The sequence below is a fragment of the Poecilia formosa genome, unplaced genomic scaffold (genome assembly GCF_000485575.1).
Source record: "Poecilia formosa unplaced genomic scaffold, Poecilia_formosa-5.1.2 Scaffold72, whole genome shotgun sequence".
In the NCBI taxonomy this organism is placed as follows: domain Eukaryota; kingdom Metazoa; phylum Chordata; class Actinopteri; order Cyprinodontiformes; family Poeciliidae; genus Poecilia; species Poecilia formosa.
In genome coordinates, this window is record NW_006800011.1 from 188,831 (window position 1) to 208,810 (window position 19,980).

Sequence of the window (19,980 nt, forward strand, 5' to 3'; positions counted from 1 at the left end):
TGATTAATTGATTAATCATCAGCATAATCGATTAATTGGATAAAAATGATTTTTCCATTATACCACATAAGCATTTTTATACACTAGAAATACATTAAAAGATGAAAATAAACAGTTCAGTTCCTTTTCTGAATGAGAAAATAACCATCTTATTGCCAACACCATATTTATTATGGCTGTAAAGCAAAAATAAATATTTTATTTGCTTTTATGTTTGAAATTGTAAAGCACTAATTATGGAAATATATAAGCTACTGAAACAAAGGTCAATTCAAAAATATTCTCAAAAATCTTGATGATCCCTGAAGCAGATATGACAAAAATGGAACCGATTAATCAATTGTTCTGACGATTAACTGATTAATCGGATAAAGAATTTGGCACACTGTGCAGATTTTTCATTTCACCACTTAAGAATTGTTATAGAATATTAGAAATTAATTAAAAGATTCTAATAAAACAATTCATTTCTTTTTTTTTAAATAGCAAAATAAACATTTTATTTATGTCGCGACCTCTAACAAACTTGTATCTCATTTATTTTAGGTACATTAGTACGACTGAGTATTAGGGCCACAATAAGGAAATAAAAAACAAAGTTATATTACAAGAATAAATCGTACGAGAATAAAGTTGTGATATTACAAAAATAGTTGTAATATTGTGACTTTATACTTGTAATATGACTGTTGTATTATGTTGACTTAATTCTTGTACGGTCTTATTCTGAGACCATACATTACGACTTTATTTTTGTATGTGTGTTCTCATAGTATGACTTTATTCTCATAATTAAAAAAAAAAAAAATCTTAGTATGGCCCTAAAACTTCATAATATATTTAACTTGAATTAGTTTGTCAAAATCTATATTCAACTCTTGTCCTTTTTAACTAGATGCATTAGTTTTGACAGCTGCCTGATTTTTTCAGTCTCACCAAAGCTCAAAGGAAACACACAAATGAAATGGGAAAAAGAAAAAACAGGGTTTAATCACTGAGGTGCCAGGAGAAACTAAACTCCAGCCCTGTTTTTAGGCCATCTAGTCACTAAAGATTAGTCACTGGCTACTGGTTGAAACAGTAACATGAGGGCACGGTTGGTATTAAAAGCTGGAAAAAAACTGCATGGCTGAAAAGCGCTCTGAGGCCTGCAGCCAGCCCATGCAAATTGAAAGCAAACAAGAAAATAAGTTGACTCAGATCACAGCATTACAAGCAGCTGAACTTGACTGTGTGTTTTCTTTGAATTTCACAGGTACGTCTGTGGTCACAGTGACTGCCACTGACGCCGATGATCAAACATACGGAAACAGCGCCAAGCTGGTGTATAGCATCCTGCAGGGGCAGCCATATTTCTCTGTGGACTCAGAAAACGGTAAGACAAACCCGGCAAGGTCTCTGATGCCTTCCTAATGTCATGACAAATTATATGTTTGTCAGATTTTCATGATTTGAATCACAGAACGGAATAAAACACAACATTAAGGAGATCAGACAATACTTTAAGCAATGTAAAGTAAGATTTTACCTTTTAAGCAATATGATAGTGCGGTACACTCGGTTCGAATGGGGACCAAATTTGTAACATTTGATACATTTTGCAGCTGCTGCGTTTCGCTTTCACACTGAAAATAAAGTTTTTGAACAAACCTGTTCCCCTCCTCTCCTGTGGGGGCGCTGCACCAAGAACTACTGAAGGAAACGACAGGAAAACCTCAGAGGAAGACACTGAGTGCAACTTCCTTCTTGACAAAATGTAAACAAAACTAGAGTGGCGTCAGATTTTAGCGCTTGTAGGATTTCTCTTGTCGCTGGTGAAAGACCATGAGTCATTTCTCTCGCTAGTTCTTCACTGTTTTGGTTTAATTTACCCAGAATGCCGTGTGATACAATCCACTTCCTGCTTTTGGCAGTCACTTATGGATTTGAACTCCACCAGAGTTCATGTTGCCAGAATTTCTGTTAGCATGATTTTTTTAAAGCAATCTGGGGTAAAACTGCTGAAAATGTTAAAATTTAGAATAATCCAGTATATTCTGCATTGAAATACTTCTGGAGAATAAACTATTTAGATTCATGTAGACATCTGGTATTGAAAATAACCCAAACATGGATTCTAACCTTATCAGGAATCTGAATTCCTTTGAGATCTCATCAAATTGTCATATAGATGTAATAAAATGTCTTTTTTTTAATACTAGGAACCATAAAGACAGCTCTACCTGGCATGGACAGAGAGGTGAAGGAGCACTACCAGGTTGTGATTCAGGCCAAAGACATGGCAGGACAGATGGGGGGGCTTTCAGGGACCACGACAGTCAGCATCTCCCTCTCCGATGTAAACGACAGTCCGCCACGCTTCGCCAACCGTAAGGACCTCCCAATACATCTCCACTGACTCAACAGAGGCTTAAACCGCTGAAAAACGGACATTTAAATTTCATTTAGATTCCTTCCGAGTGACTACGGTGGAGTCTACGGAGATAGGTGGCGCCATCGGACGCATCAAGGCCGACGATCCCGATGTGGGCCAAAGCGCCGAGATGGAGTACAGCATCGTTGGCGGTCACGACACATTCAACATCATCACCGACCAGGCGACGCAGGAAGGAGTCATCATTATTAAAAAGGTATCGCCCCATTCTATTCAAGTTTCTGCACATTTTGTCATGTCGCACACAGAACTTCCTGTATTTTACTTGGATTTTAAGTAGTGGATTATTATGAAATGAAGGAATATTACACAATATTTGTAGTATTTTTAAATCTGATTAAATCGATTGCAATCAGTTGTGTGTAATTCAGTTGGGGCTGAAACGATTAATCGTCTTAATTGTGATTAATCGCTTAATTAATCACAATTAATCGCTAATTAATTATTCACTAATCACAATTAATTAGCGAATAATTGTGATTATTCGCTAATTTAATAACAAATATTAAATTAGTTGAAATAATTGTCAACTAATTTAATATTTGATTAATCATATTCAAACAACATATTCAGAGTAATAATTAAGCCAAAACTGTAATTATCGTAACAGTAACAAAGCATTTCAAACCTCCATCTTTGTGCATTTAATCTTTATAATGTGTTTCACTTTGAGATAAGCTTCCTGAAATAAACACTTTTTAATAATATTCTAATTTATTTAGTGTGTCTGTTTTCAGCCTGGGGTTAGCTATTTGTTTTGGTTTGTTGATACATAAAATGCATTATTTTTCACCTAACTGCTAATTATGTTCGACTTTGTGATTTTTTTAATTTATTTTATTTTTATTTTTTTAACAGGAAATACCCGAAAGACACATTTAAGTTTGTGGTTGTAAGCAGACAAAATGAGAAAAATAATACAAGGAATATTTTTTTTCAGTCAACTATTTATCCCTAGAAGTTTTTTTTAATGGTTTAAGGGTTGTTGGTATGTTTCTAAATATCTTGGGATTGAAATGAACTTGAAACTTATTGCATATTTCCATTACTGCCGAACCTTAGCCGTCTTTTGAGCCAGCCTGGATTTACAAAACAACTCCCTCCCAACATTACAGAACATTTAACCCCAGCATGATTTTCTTATGAAGAAAAAATGGCCCCCTGAAAACATTTATTCATGCAAAAAAAAAAAAAAAAAGATATGACAGGATTTATTTTTGAAGCGCAGTGTAAAATCAGATATCATAAGCCTGTAAAATGAATAATATAAAGGAGCCTTTTGCAAGAAACTCTCTTTAGTTTTCCCCTAAGATCTTCTAGTATTCCTGACTTGGATTTGTTACTCTGAATTTAGAGAGGCAGTAAGATAAAGGCAGACAAATGAAACGCAATGAATCGCATATCAAAATCCCGGAGGCAGGCTTTCTCTTTTAAATGGAAAAGTCTACAGCTTTCCTTCTCTGGTGCTCTTTCATCTCCAGGCGCTGGATTATGAAAGTAAGAGGGACTACGAGTTCAGAGTGGAGGTGAAAAACACCTACTTAGACGCCAGGTTCATCCACGGCGTGCAGTTCAAAGACTACGCCACGGTCAAGGTGACGGTGGAGGATGTGGACGAGCCGCCCGTCTTCGCCCGCAACCCTTACATCATCGAAGTTCACGAGGACACGGCCGCCGGCAGCTTCGTCGGCGTTGTGCTGGCCAGGGATCCTGACGCAGACAACAAGCCAGTGAAGTACGTTTCTCACAATAAGGATCCCACATGAGTTATCTTCAGCGATTTACAGGCTTTGGATTTGACTGAAACGATTAATCGTGATTAATTGTGATTATTCTGTTATGGACTTCTGGAGTGCACAGACTCAAAGAAGTTTTCTATCTGTAAATATGTCCCACCTAAAACTTCTTAATTAATTGTTAATTCAAACAGAAAAAACTGAACTTTTAACATGTTGATGTGAGAAGACGGACTGAAATGATTTAATAATGATTAATCAGTTATTGCCGATTAATTGATAACTAGAGTATGCAGACTCAAAAAGTCTATTTGCTAAAATTAAAACTAAGAGCAGTAATTAAGCCAAAACTGTACAAACAGTATAGACATCTTACATATAAGATTAATGTTTTTTTTATCTGTAAATATATTCTACCCAAATATTTTCAAGTAGCAGTTTTACCTTCACTTAGTTGAAATCCTTTTTTAAAAGATCTCCTATGAAGCACCTTTTGCTAACCAATTATTAATCGATTAATCAAAAATAATCTACTGATTATGTCTACACTGTGATGATGTTAATTCAAGCAGAAAGGGCTGAGCTTTTAACATGTTGACGTCAGAAGTAGGGCTGAAATTATTAATCGTGATTAATCAGTTTCTGAAATAAACATCAATTAATTTAGTAATCGATTAATCGTTAACTGGAGTACACTGACTCAAAAAAAGCCCATTTGCTGAAATGACATACTGAGAGCAGTAATTAAGCTAAAACTTTACAAAACTAAACATTTTGCATTTAAAATATAATTATTTTTAAAAAATCTATTCAGCAACTTGTGTTGTCCAGTTGGTAATCAGTAAATCAAATAGTCAACAGATCAGCTCAACACTATATTGATGTTAAGTCAAGCAGAAAGGAGTTAACTTTTCACATGTTAGAAGTACAGCTGAAACGATTAATCAGACTAACTGTGATTAATCGATTACTAAAGTAATTATCAACTAATTTAGTGATCGGTTAATCATTAGCTGGAGTAGATCAACAAAAGCTGAAACATTTCCTGAAACAGTAATTAATCTAAAACTGTACAAACAATATATACTTTTTGCATTTAAGATAGAAATAAACTTACTTTGCCTAAAACTACCTCAAATTGCAGTTTTAGCTTCACCTGGTTCAAATTATTAAAAATTTAAGCACCTTTTCTCATCTAATTATTTATCAGTCAGTCAAATATTCAGATTAGCTCTACACTGTATTTGATGTTAACTCAAGCAGGAAGACCTGAACTTTTCACCTGTTGAAGTAGGACTGAAATGATTAATCGTATTATTGAAATAATCAACTAATTTCCCTTCTTTTCTTCTTTATCTTCTACCCTTGACTCCATTTTTTGTCCTTCATTCCTTTTTCTAATACATTCTGTCAAAAATTTACAGTAAACTTTAGTGTAATATATTTAAAATTAAGTCAAATGAAGTTTCTTTACATGAAACGCTAAAAGAGACACAGGTCACCTTTTCAAGATGAATAGAGCTAAATGGCTGCATACGAATCCCACGGTGGGACAATAAATATTCTATCCCATTATGTCGATTTACAAGATAAAAGCCTCATGAAATGCATCGACTCTTTCAGTGTGAATACTTTTGTGAGTTACTGTAACTGCATGAAATAAAATCAGCTTCATTCTATAAACTTAAGGCTAGATCAATAGACCGCTAAGCAAACATTTCCTCAACAACCATGTGGGCTTTCTGCTTCGTTCTCCTAATTTGATCTCTTCGAAACTCATTCCCCTTCTTCAATTATACCAGCAAAAAAGAAAAAATCAATACAGAAAGAAGTGCGATATGGTGGATTTACAGTCTCCTTGTCAGTTTTATGCAGTGAAGATGAAAATGTGCCCACCAGGTTTATCTAATCCATCAACCCGCCCACGTGTCAGTGCTCCGACAGGGGAGAGAAGGAGTGTTATTCATGAGGTCCCTACTGGAGATTTCCCAACGGAAGACGGCGAAGTGAATACAGACGATGTTTATTTCCCAGAATCATGTAAGCTCCCTCCACGGCGCCGCGCAAAGTCAAACATTCCTAATTTGCCGTATTGATTCGCGTGGGTCATAGAAACCGTTCGGCGCACATATGGCAGCCGCCCGTCCCCCGTCGCAGGAGCTGTGGCACACCACGCAGCGCTTCGTGTTGCATATTCAAATCTCGGCTGAGCATGAGAGGTGACGATGACAAATGAGCCGACTCCAGGAAAAAAAAGAGGCGTCATCTTTTGACAAAAGAGAATATGTTTTCTTCTTCTTTCTTTTCTGACTGCTAAAAAACAAATCTATGCAAATTAAAACAAAAAAAACCCAACATTCAGCCTAAAGCCAGAAATTTCAATTACAACTCAGCATCGTCCAGGGTATATTTAAAGGGATTCTTCTTTTCCAGTTAAAATGGAAATAAGATTTTGGATGTAATGTTTCAAAAGCATTCAGACGTTTTCAACTCTTTCACATTTTTATCACATTACAGCCACAATTCGCAATGTACTTCATCTAGGGCTGAAACGATTAATCATGATTAATTGATTAGTGGAATAATCAACTAATTTATTAATTAATCATTAACTGGGGTACAAGGACTCAAAAAAGGACATTTGCTGATAGAACAATACACTCGGGGAGGTAATTTGGACAAAACTGTACAAAGAAATATACATTTGCAATTAAAATAAAAATAAATTTTAAATATTTTCTACCCAGAACTCCTAAAGTGACTTAGTTTTAGCTTCACCTGGCTCAAATTCTGCAAAAACACAAAGTTCCTATTAGGCATCTTCTGCTATCTAATTATTATTCAATTAATGCAAAAAAATTTCATTCAATATAAAAAAAAATAAACATGCTATTTCCAATAAAATTTATATGTTTTAACTCAAAAAAGGAAATTACTTGTTTATGTTCATCTTCTAATGCATGTCTACTATTGTATAAAATAAGCTAAAAGTTGCTAACCCTTCTATTGCATGTCTACTATTGTATAAAATAAGCTAAAAGTTGCTAACCCTAACCCTATTTCCAAATACGCACAAATGTTTGGCTATATTTCGCTAATGTGGAAGCTACTTCCTGTTGTCTTCTTTTGCGTTTCTGACAGTAGTAACATCCTGCACCAACCCAGTGCTTTTGTGATTGACTCGTGATGCAAAAGATTTATTTCCATTGCAGTTTGTGAAGAATATTCATTTAATACGGCCAATAAACACCTTATCCCACAGCAAAACCTTACTGAAAATGGTGCGTTTCCATTTAGCTCATTTATTTTTGCCATTTCAATTTGCTCTATTCGGTGGTTAATCTGGCAACACTGTTCTCAACTCCGCTCCAGCCAATCAGCTACTAGGAAAATGATTGGCGCTCTGTTATTGGCTTCTTTACGAACACCAGCCAATAGCATGTCCAGTTGCATTTAGCATTTCATTGTGTGTTCCAGCTTTACATGCCACATTTTCAAACACTTTATGAAAGAAATTCCTAGCGTAGGGAAGTTTCCCAAGAATACTTCAGAAAAGCCCCCCAGAAAATTTAGCCAAACCGGATAGGCCATTTAGAGATTACAGTTAGCACCAATTGCTAACGATGTCCATGTCCCTCTTGCAGATACTCCATTGACCGACACACGGATCTTGAAAGGCTGTTCAACATCGATTCTGTGAACGGCACCATCACAACGCTGAAATCCCTCGACAGAGAAATGTCCAAATGGCACAACATCTCTGTGGTGGCCACCGAAATAAGTAACTTCCTCCCTCAGTTCCTTAGACAGCTCTCTTCAGTCCTGAAATACGTGACAAAGTTTCATTTTCGTGTGTCAGACAACCCTCGGCAGACGACTCGAGTGCCCGTGTTCATCAAGGTGTTGGACGTCAACGACAACGCTCCCGAGTTCGCCATGTCCTACGACACCTTCGTCTGTGAAAACGTCAAGGCAGGACAGGTGAAAGAAATCCGCTGAAATATGAACTTGATTCGCCTTCCAGATGATTTTGTCAACACACAGCTAGACGCCGTATTTACGCATGTGTAAACTTTACGACTAAAACGCATTATGTTTCCTTTTTTGTCCATTTTTCAGAGTAAAAGTCTACTTTGTGACTTGAAACCCTTTTGCAGGAGGTTGTAGTATGAGCACTGTATTACAAGATTCATGCATAAATGTCTTATTTGCGCATCACATGCCCAATAAACCCCCGTATTAAGAAGAATTATGGATGTTTTCTCATCCCTAATACTCACTGTTTGCCGTTCCCTCTGCAGCTGATTCAGACAATAAGCGCTGTTGACACAGATGAACCGCTTGTCGGGCACAAGTTTGTCTTCAGCATAAGCGCCACCAACCCAAACTTCACCATCGTTGACAAGGAAGGTAGGATTAAGTTCAGCTCCCAGCACACAGAGACATTTGTACCAGAAACAGAAACAGAAACTGAGTCGCTGGAGCTTCCTGCAACTTCAACTGCTCTTTTTCCTGGATGGAATATTTAATATAAAACAATAAAATGTTTGGTCACTTATTTGGATTTTGACAGATTGAGTTTGCTGATTTAAAGTGACAGCGTCCCTAAAACAGCTCATTCTGAAGGGAGATCAAAATAGGCAGAATCAAGCAGACCAAATACTACAATGGCGAATTATAGCGTCATCATCAGTAGAACAAAAAGGAGAAAGTTTCTGTCAAAAAAAGTTAAATGTTTAGATTAATTTCCAAAATTTTGTAAAATAAACAAGAAAATTTCTGAACTCCAGAAGTAAAAAATTTGCAAGGTAAAAACTCAGATGTTTTTAGATTAATCTGAAATCTGAATCTGAAAATTTGCTACAAAAAATTTGGAAATTTGAATTTTGAAAGTCAAAAATGTTTGACTTTTGAAAATTTCTCAAGTTAATCTAAACATTTTTGTATTTCTAGCAAATTTGAAAGTTTTCAAACTCAGAAATTTCTACTGTTTTCCTAAAAGATTGCTGAGATTAATCTCAATAGTTTTCCTAGCAAATTCTCAACTTTCTAAACTGAAATTCCCAGTTTTACTAATAAAAATTTAGATTAGTCTCAAAATGTAAATGTTTTTCTTGCAAATTTTTGCATTTTGGACCAAAATTTTTTCTTGTTTTCTCTAGATAATGTCAGATTAATCTCAAAATGTCTTTCTAGCAAAAAATTTGACTTTTCAAAGTCAGAAATTTCCACTTTTTTTTAGATAAAACTCTTTAAAATCGTAAACTTTTTAGATATCAAATTTTGGCGGAAGACGCCGTTGTAAAAATCTCATTACCCAAGAATGATTTTGTGCAAAAGATGTGATGAATGTGTGTTTCGCTCATGGATCTATCCCAACCTGTTTAATGAACCTGTTGGGGTCACAACTTATAAATTCTCAGTTTTTATCTCAAACATTTGTGACAAGAGGACATCCGTTGGTTTGACCTGTCTTCCTGCAGACAACACTGCCAACATCCTGACGAGGAGGGGCGGGTTCAGCCGGCGTGAGATGAGCATGTACTTCCTCCCCGTGGTGATCTCAGACAACGACTACCCCATCCAGAGCAGCACCAGCACGCTGGTGGTGCGCGTGTGCGCCTGCGACAGCCGCGGCAACATGCAGTCCTGCAGCCCGGAGGTGCTGCCCTTCTCGGACGGCCTCACCACCGGAGCGCTGGTGGCCATCCTGCTCTGCGTGATCATCCTGCTCAGTAAGCATCCGACTCATGTGGTGGTTTGTGGCAGGAGAGGAAATTAATTCATTTTATCCATAATCCATTTTAAAAAGGTGTTTTCAAGGTTTAATTTAATGTATGACTGAAAGACTCAATTTCCAGTTGAAACCAAATATTTTCATACTAATAACAGTGTTTTTTTTGTCACCTTCTAAAGTTAAATCAAACTAAAATCCCTTGTTTTATGTCAGAATTACCAAAATAATTATGTGATTTAAAATGTTACATTTTAACTTAATTTGTCTCTGTTGTAGAATGTCAAACACCATGTCAAGACATGTTTTTATCGCCATGGTGCTGGAAAAGTTTTAAAGTCTCCCTTGAAAGTGCTTGAATTGTAATTGTTTTCAAGGTTTGGAATGTCCTTGACATTCAGACTTCATAGTTTTGTAATAAAGTGTTTGATTAAAAAACTAAATTTACAGATGAAACCAGATACACCTAATAAAAAAAACAGTCTGAAGTTAAATCAGAATAAAATCTCTAGTTTTACGTCAGATAAAATTACCAAAATTATTTTATGTGAGACTTAAAATTTCAATTACGATACGTCATAATAGTGGGATGTTACAACGTTACCCTGCAGTTACAGTTTCCAAACACGATGGAGTGACAATGTAACTGTGTGATCTGAACGTTAGGAGCTACACTGTAGCGCCACATGTTGCACTACGGTGCCGTTACAAAGTAAAAACAGTTACAAAGTAACAACAGTTACAAAGTAACAACAGTTACAAAGTAAAAACAGTTACAAAGTAACAACAGTTACAAAGTAAAAACAGTTACAAAGTAACAACAGTGTGGCGTTACAGTCAGAAGTCTTTACTTTCACATGGTTTATGTTCTTCCACTGTTTTTTTTGAATCCGAACTGTATTTGAATAAAATCCACATTACTGATCAAATGAGTTGGGAAAGGAACTTCTGTTCTGTTTGTAACAATACAAAAGAGGAGAAATGTTAATTTTACCCAAGTTAGAGCTCTACTGAGTTGTAATATTTATGTTTATAGAGGCAGATTAAACATGCATCTGTGAACAGGAATGACAGCATTTCATTACATTTGTAGATTATTGCTGAGATTTTAAAAGAAAGCGACTGGGTAGATTTCTACAGCGTTTTTCTCTAAACTGCTGCAGCTTGTCTCATACATGTCAAGGTCATCAGAGGTCATCACAGGTCATTTTTGATGTTTCACACAAACAAACAGAACCCTGCAGAATTACAAAACCCCGGGCATCCTTTAGCTGATGCTCTTTAAAGCTGCATAACGTAACAAAGCACCCAGTCCTTCACATTGTTCCAACCTTTTGGCAAGTCATTGTAACTGTGTAAAATTTCATGTAAAATGCATATCAATGACAAGCGAATGCGCCCCTGAAAATAGCGAGCTATTTATATGCATTGCCAGACCATTTCACTCTGAGGCAGCTGCCCTGTGTTTCACTTAAAATTCATGCCTATCTTATTTTTCCACATAAGCCGCACATCGTAGATGAAAAAGGTAGGAAGGCAGAGATGAAAAGGGCTTAGAAAATCCAATCAAGTTTCTAAAGAAAACAGGAGCTCAAACTGCAGATTTTACATTTCACACCGACGCCGATGCACAAATTATACAGACACAATAAGGAGGGACGACGGTTTCTCCTGGCGGTGGGGAAAAGGGCCTTTGCTCCAGTAAACTGACGCACTTTAATCCCAAAATTATACAGTGCATGTAAAGGTATTTAGACCCTTTGAATTTTTGACATTTTGTTGCACTACGATGAGTTTTTATTGAGATTTCATGTGGAAAAGCAACACAAAGTTGCACAAAGCAAAAGGGGACATTGTGCTCCAAAAATTACATAAATGCAAAATGAAAAGTGTTGCATTCAGATTGTTTATTCAGCAAAATCTGGAACCACGTTTGGCAAAATCTCCAACTCAAAACAATCAATCTTTTGTCACTTTTGTCCAGATCTTTTGTCAAAATCTGGAAACACAAAGTACATCAAGATAAAAAGATTTCCTGTGAAAACTAAAGAGAGCGCTTAACATCTGGGTGAAATCTTTACATGTTTGAAACTCAAATTAAAGTTTTTTCTAAAAGATTTTTGACTTTCTTTTTGCAAATTTAAAATTTTCAAAATGTTCTTAAAATTTTTTGAGACTGAGTTTTTTCCAGTAAACTTTTGAGACTCAGAAATTTCAACAATTTTTCCTAGGAAATTTCTGAGATTCATCTTAATTTTATTTTTTTTCTCCAAAATTTCTGAGGTTTTTTTCTAGCAAAACTTAAATTTTTTAGATGCAAAAGTTTTCCTGTTTTTTTTTCCAACAAAAATGTCTCTGAATCTCAAAATTTGAGTTTTTCCTTGCAATTCGTTAGACTTTTGGAGCGCAGAAAATTCAGGGGGGTTTTTCCAGAAAATTTTTGAGATTAATCATTTCTGTGTTTTTTCTAGAACATTGTCAACTTCTGAAACTCAGAAATTTCCAGATTTTTTCCACACAATTTCTGAGCTTAAACTCTGAGATTATCTCAAAATTTGAGTTTTTCTTTGCAAATCTTAGTTTTAAATTTTTGGGGGCAGAAATTAACTCCTTTTTTCCATCTACTTTGGCACCAATAAACCGTCTGACCTAGGAATAATTTGGGGCGCCATAGTCTTATTTATTTATCTAAGTAGCAAAGAGCAAAACCTAAAACCTAATTTACATGAGTTTCTTGGCCAAAAAAAACCCCAACAAAAAACCCACAATAATTCCTTGTGCTGCAAAAAGCTGTGCAAAAGTTGTAATCATGATAACTTCAGAAAAAAATCCTCATAAATTAGCATGCATGTGTGGGCGTACTCTCTGCTGTTTATAAGAAACTCTGACTCTCTCCATGTGTTGAACTGACCCCATCTTTCTCCTCGTTTTTCCTCTGACCAGACTAATGACACAAGCAGTTCAGAAAAGACCAGCTCTTCTTCCATCTGTCTGCATTTTAAAATCCAGATATATAAACGAATATCCGGTGGGCAGATCTCAACAAGCCTCTCAAGTGAACTGAAGGTTGAATTTTTATGCCTCTCATGTCAAACAAAATATCATGACATCTGCTCATTATCTGAAGCTTTTTGCCTTTGAAACCCCCCTGACAGACTGTCTTATTCACCTCCATTTGACTCAGAAATGCAGGAAGCCGGAGCTGCATTTATGTTTTGTCTGAAATCGTGTACTGGCCAGTCACAAACGTCCTAATGTCTGAAACGGCCTCAGCCCATGCTGAAAGCATTGCAATTAACGCGTAGGTGGGAGGCAAGCAGAGCGCTGCGGAGCCCACTGGGAGGAAAAACGAGAAAAACCAGAGAGGAAGAGGCAGAGGGAGAATTTCACTTCATCAAATTCATGCCCTTTAAATATTTACATGAAATCATAGTTGTCCTTATTTGATCAGGTTCATCATCACTAGTAAAGATTCTTAAATATGGGTGTGCTGTGGCGGCGCAGGGGTTAAGCACAACCCACATATGGAGGACTTAGTCCTCGACGCAGCTGTCGCAGGTTCGATTCCCTGCATCGGCAACCTTTACTGCATGTCTTCCCTCTCTCATTTCTCCATTACCCACTTTTCTGTCAATTAACTATCAACTAATTTAAAAAAGGCCACTAGAGCAAAAAAATAAATAAAATTCTTAAATAAATCTGTGTTTTTTAAAATCCGAATAAAATACTAATTTGAGACGGAGTATAAGAGCCGTCCAGAAAAAAAAAAAAAAAAGATTTTAAGTCATAATTTTACCAGAATAGAGTGGAAATTATACAAGAATAAAGTTGTAGCATTTTGAAAATAATGTGATGTTATTCTGAGAAAAAGTTTAAATTTTAAAGAATAAACTCGCCCCAGAAAAAAGTGGAAATAAGACAAGAATAAAGTCAAAATATTCTGAGAATAAATTAAAAATTTTATGAGAATGTAATATTTTGAAAATGAAGTAAAATTTTAATAAATTCGCAACATTACAAGAATAAAGTTGTAATATTTTGAGAGGAATCTTGTAATATTGTGAGAATAAATTTAAAATTTTATGAGAATAACGTAATATTTTGAAAATTAAGTAAAACTTTAAACTCGCATTACAAGAATAAAGTTGTAATATTTTCAGAATACAATCGAGTTGCTTCATTTCTAACTTATATTTTTAAGTCATTTCATTTCATTTCATTTCAAGTCTAAACTGGATGTGTATTTTCTTAAAGTGATTTAAGGTTACATTTTCTGTAAAATACACAGTTTTAAATCTTGTAGGATTTTTTTTACAGCAGTTTTGTTACCATTTTGTTAAAAACAGGGTGAGTAATAGATGGGTTGTGTATGTATATGTTTGTTTTTTTGTTGCTGTTCAGATACCTTGTAAAAAAAACAACAAATTGTTGAAACTAAATGTGAAATAGTTGCACAGCTCAACTCCAGTAGCATCCATGGCAGCATTTTCACCCCTGAGATGAAATATGAAGATGTTCGCTGACGAGTGTAAAATGGGATCCTCGAACCGCGGTGCATTTTATAAAGTGAAAGTGTCATTCAGGAGAAAAAGGGGAAGAAAAAGCTTTTCCACTGAATCTTTAATAATAGGAGGTGAACGCCCGAGGCAGAGTTAGGGATTTGTCACTGGTAGCAAATGTGTCTCCCTTCTGCTTTTTGCTCCCTAATGCATGACACATGTTCAGAGGCACGCATCTTATGCTCTGCGCTCCCTCTCTGCTGTTTTTGTGCAGTGATCGTGGTGCTGTTCGCTGCCCTGAGGAGACAGAGGAAGAAGGAGCCTCTGATCATCTCCAAAGAGGATGTCAGAGACAACGTTGTCAGCTACAACGACGAGGGCGGAGGAGAGGAGGACACTCAGGCCTTTGATATCGGCACGCTGCGCAACCCGGAGGTGATGGATGCTAACAAGCTTCGCAGGGACATCATACCCGAAATGCTGTTTCCCTTTCGGAGGACATCACCGATAAAGGATAACACGGATGTGAGAGACTTCATAAACGGGCGGCTGCAGGAGAACGACGCCGACCCCACGGCGCCCCCTTACGACTCCCTGGCGACCTACGCGTACGAGGGAACCGGGTCCCTGGCGGAGTCCCTGAGCTCACTGGAGTCCGCCGCCACCGAGGGGGACCACGACTACGATTACCTCAGCAACTGGGGACCACAGTTCAAGAAGCTGGCGGAGATGTACATAGGGAGAAGCCCCGACAGAGAGACCTAAACGAAGCCATCCGTCTCTCCACGATCCAAACTCCTTTTCAATGTCCTTTCGGCTAACTAGCTAGCCAGACACATGTTTGTCTAGTTAGTTAACTAGCCTGTCTGTCTTAATATCTATCAAGCTATCTGTTTGTCTAGTTTGCTAGCTAGCTTGATAGTCAACTGGTTGTCTGTTTGCTCCACCTACAAATGTGTGTGAAAATGCACAAACTCATGCGCACTATATTAAACCCTCACGTGGAAGATTACATGGAAACGGGAAAGCTGTGTTCGAAATGTTCACTCACAAAATTACTACACGACAAATTGTCCCAGTAATTATCGCGATAAACGATAATGTTGTTATCTGATGCCATTTTAAAGTAATATAGTATGTCATCAACTTCCTAAAAGTACATTTTGCCAATTGTGATGTGGGAACAGGAAAGCTATGTTTGAAATGTTATCGCGATAAACAATAATAATGTTGTTGTTTGATACCGTTTTAAAGTAACGTATATTGTCAGCTTCCTACAATTCACTTTTGGCCAAAAGTAACATGGAAACATTAAATCTATGTTTGAGATATTCACTCACAACATTTTATAAAGACAATACTTTGTCTCTAATTATCGCGATAAATGACTTATGAGGTTTTGAAACCATTTTCAAAAAATATGTATTATCAGTTTCATTTTTGGCCAAAAATGACGTGGAAACAGAAAAGCTATGTTTGAAATAATCACTCATAAAATTTTTCTAGACGATATATTATCTCCAATTATCATGATTATGTTAACATTGTTGTTTTAGATCATTTTCAAGTAATTTATACCGTCAGCTTCCTAAACATCATCTTTGGCCAAAAGTGACCTGGAAACAGGTAAGCTATATTGTAAATCTTCACTCACAAAAATTTAACAATAAATTGCCTCAGTAATTATCATGATAAACACCAATGTTTTTTAGACCATTTATAAAGTAATATATAACGTCATTTTCCTGAAAGTCATTTTTTCTCAGAAGTGATTTTTATTGTTTAGAACATGGTTTGGAAAAATCACTTTTGAGCCATTATTTTAGGGAGGTGACAATATTCTTTATAGCACAATAATTTAAGCTCAGTAACAAACAATAACAAACAATTGTTTCCAAATCAGTTTCTTTCTATAAAAGTCTTATGAAACTTTAGCTAAAACTGCAGCTGGTAAGTTTTGTTTGTTATTCACTCAATAGGTAGAAAATCCAGAAATTTAACTCTTAATAAAATCACTCAAGTAAAACGTAACTTTTCTCAACAAAATTACCAAAGTGAAAGTAACTAGTTCCCTTTTCCTTCACCCAGTAACGTTTAAAGCCAAAACAAAACGCCGATATTTGTAAACGATTGGACAATTCGAACACAGAGCGAGACTTGAAGCGAGTTTTCTATAAGCAGATCCAATATAAATCTCAGTCTTTTGCTTTTTTTTTTGGTCATAATCAGTAAAGATGCCTTTAAATTTTAGGACTTTTGTGAACAATGGTGTGAATAATGTGTTTTGTAATCAACATGAACGATAGTAGTATTGTATACTATCAATGTTAAATGGTGCCGGCTCGGTTTGGGTGGGAAACGGGGGAAGGAGTCCGACGGCTTTTCCAGCCAACTCCATTAAATACTGTAAATGTACAAAGTGTTTTTAATGATGGACATCGTATAAACTATTTGCTATATCTGTTTGACGAACAATGTTCATGTGAATGGTTGGTGGAGTTTCTTTTTGTCAAACTGTGAATCCATTTCATCATGTAGGTGTAAAATGTAATGGAAAGTGTTGTAGGAAACTGTCACACACTGCTTTCATGCTATCTGAATGCTGAGTCATATTGTTTTATATTTATATTTTTATACTTATTTTCTTAATAAAATGATCTGAAAAGGGTTAAGCCATGCTTCTTTTCAGTTTTCCCAGATTTTGTTCTGTAATACAAATGTAACAACTATTTGAAAATATGCGAAATTTGTGAAAGAATGAAAAGTTTGTTTAATTTAAAAATCAATGTGGTTTAATAGGATATCTAAAAATGAAATTAATAACAGAGAAAAGAGCCCATTAGTTTGGTAATAAAGCATTTAAACTTTTTGTCAAATGGATCAAAATCAAATCGAAATCGCATGCTGGTGTCAAGAATTAATTTTTAAAATTAAAATTTAACACACAAATTCAATTTACTGCTAGAAACATCAACATTTTGGAATTAATAACAAATATCTTGTAATTAAAGGCTCCTAAAGTCCAGGTTTTATTCATGCAAAAACAACAATGTATCAACCAAAACATAATTTCTGTTACACGACTCAAACACTTTCTCTTTCATTTGGCTCAAACACAAACAAAATTAAGTGATAAAGATAATTATTACGAATAAAGACGCAGGAGGAAAATTTGGAGACGTTTTATGCTTTTAATGTGATCTGCAGAGATTAGTAGCTGCTTAAAAAATCCTGATGTTTCCCCTGATATTGCAACCATGCATTAAAAATAAACGTGTGGTTTTTTACAAACCCCCATTTTTAATTAGCCTAATTTTCTTTTGTATCTAGAGAATACCAATATCCAGTTCAAAATTATGCAGAAACTCTCAATTTCAGAATAAAAGACTAAAAAATCACTTCCTGCACTCAATAAACTTCCACAGAGTTTTAAATCTCCAATATTAATCTGCATCCCAATGATACTACAACCACAAATTGTCAAACTTTTGTTATTACTCTGAGCCAGAAAGCTATCATCATTAAAAATAAAGTGCTCTTGCTTTGGAAAGTTGAATAAGAACTCCATAAATCACATTTTATGGAGTTAAGTGGTGATTAGGTACCCGTGTACAAGCCAGTGCCTCCAATCCAGCAGCCAAGCAATTAATCTAATCCCTGTGATGTTTTTATGTCCAGTCATTGCAGAAAGTATTAAACTGTTTGTGCAGACGTCTTTGGGAAAATGACCCTACTTCTCATTTGATTTGTGACCTCAATAAACATTTTCTAAAACTGTTTATGGTCTCGGCTAGTTTTACAGCTTCTTTAACAGAGCATGATGTCCGTTCTGTGAACTGTGATCCAATTTTAGTATCAAACAGATAAAATTGAAGAATATGGCACTTCTAAATTTAGGTTTTATAAGCTTGAAGAGAACTTTAAGGGATGTTTTTTGCTATGTTTCCTGTTAGTATCTACATTTTTATCTGTAAAAGTGTCTTGCAAGACAACCTCAAACTACCTTACCTACCTACCTATCACCTTTTTTGTGATAGACCAACATAAAATAGAGCATTACTGTGAAGTCAGAGGCAAATGATAAATGGTCTTCAAAAGATTCAGCCGATAAAATCAAATCCAGAGCATTCAGTTGCCTTCAGATGTACAATTACAGGGGTTCAGTGAAGGGAAGGCCGCTTTGGTTTGATACAAGACATCAAACAGGTCAGGGAGAATGTTCTGGAGTTTAAAACGGGGTTAAAGGTGATCTGTTACGCTTCCTTGAAAAGGTTAGGATAGGTGAGTGGTCTACACAAAACATGTTCATTACAGTTTTTGAACAAAATAATTTTCATCTGTTCAGTTCTGCCTATTTTGATCTCCTTTCAGAATGAGACACTTGTCACTTTAAATCCAAATAAGTTCAAGTCAATGTTGATGCTTGCACATAAAAGTGGCTGCAAACAGATGCACAATTATACAACTATACATCTTTGAAAAGCACAAGTAGAGCCTCCTGCACAACCAACAAGGACGTAGCAAGTAGCTTCTGGTTGATAAGTCAACAACAAAACACCTGTCTTTTCCAGATGCCATTGTACAGCGCATTACAAAAAGCTGTCCAAAGGTACCGGAACTCTGCTTGGGTTGCTAAGTAACGGGCAGAACTCTAGGGTTGCTAGGTAACGGCGCATGTGACTTACGGTTCATTTTCCAGACACCAAAATACATTAACTTGTTGCCAAAAAAGCACGTTTGTTTCTCTTACGATTTTGAAGTTGTTGTCCAAATTGGAGGCAGCACATTAACATCTTAAGCCTCATTATAGTCCGCTCTGGTGTTTGTTTTTCTTCCCGCTTGCATATCAGGATGCAGAATAGTGATGTTTGTCGAGTATCGATGACGTTCAGGACCTGGCCGTGCAGATTCAGGTCACATTTGAAAAGATCGGATTCTCTAAACAAGATTCCTCCTCAAAAATGTTTTAATCTAACATGTAATCAGTTGATTAACTGCTTATTGTGACAGGCTCATAACTACATCATATAACTCACAGAAGGGATGGTTGAAATTAAAGCCTATTTTAAAAAAAAATGTTTTCTTCTAATTCCCAATAAAATACTTAAAATTTTCAGGGTTTAAAATGTGGAAAAAGTTGAAGCAGTGCATTTAAGGTGTTGCATAAGGTTCTGGACTGGGGCCAGCGCGGGGCGTCAGCAGCGATTGCTTCTTTCTGCATTAGTGATTACTCTGAAAGCGGAGAGGCTGAACCTAATTCTGGAGGAAACCTTTTGAGTCTCTGGAGTTCACGCTGCGTCTGCTCCACGGTGGAACTGACTGCGTCTGTGTGTCAGATGACTGTGACTTCCTCCCCGCTCTCCGTCACGACTCGCACACAAAGCCGACCTGCTGAGACCTTTTTCCTTCCCCTTAATCACCATCTTTGATCCCACATATTGATAAAACTGACTCCACACATTTTAATAACCACATTATTGCTGTCACTGTGTCAAACCCAAGGCTCTCGGGCCAAATTCGGCCCGTTGTAGCTTTTAACGTGGCCCTCTGAATGGACATAAAATAGATCCTTCAAGT

General features: G+C 36.2%; 1 protein-coding gene across 1 annotated transcript in view; it reads left to right on the forward strand.

The window, feature by feature from the left end:
• Positions 1–17,075, forward strand: part of LOC103140505 (cadherin-10-like) — a 39,731-nt gene extending 22,656 nt beyond the window's left edge. The window contains exons 4-12 of the mRNA XM_007555686.2: positions 1,256–1,375; positions 2,202–2,369; positions 2,449–2,630; positions 3,916–4,169; positions 7,815–7,951; positions 8,030–8,151; positions 8,472–8,580; positions 9,654–9,905; positions 14,678–17,075. Of these exons, the coding sequence (XP_007555748.1) occupies positions 1,256–1,375; positions 2,202–2,369; positions 2,449–2,630; positions 3,916–4,169; positions 7,815–7,951; positions 8,030–8,151; positions 8,472–8,580; positions 9,654–9,905; positions 14,678–15,168 (1,835 nt within the window). The 3' untranslated portion in view covers positions 15,169–17,075. The remainder of the gene's footprint in view (positions 1–1,255; positions 1,376–2,201; positions 2,370–2,448; positions 2,631–3,915; positions 4,170–7,814; positions 7,952–8,029; positions 8,152–8,471; positions 8,581–9,653; positions 9,906–14,677) is intronic.
• The last annotated feature ends 2,905 nt before the right edge of the window (positions 17,076–19,980 follow it).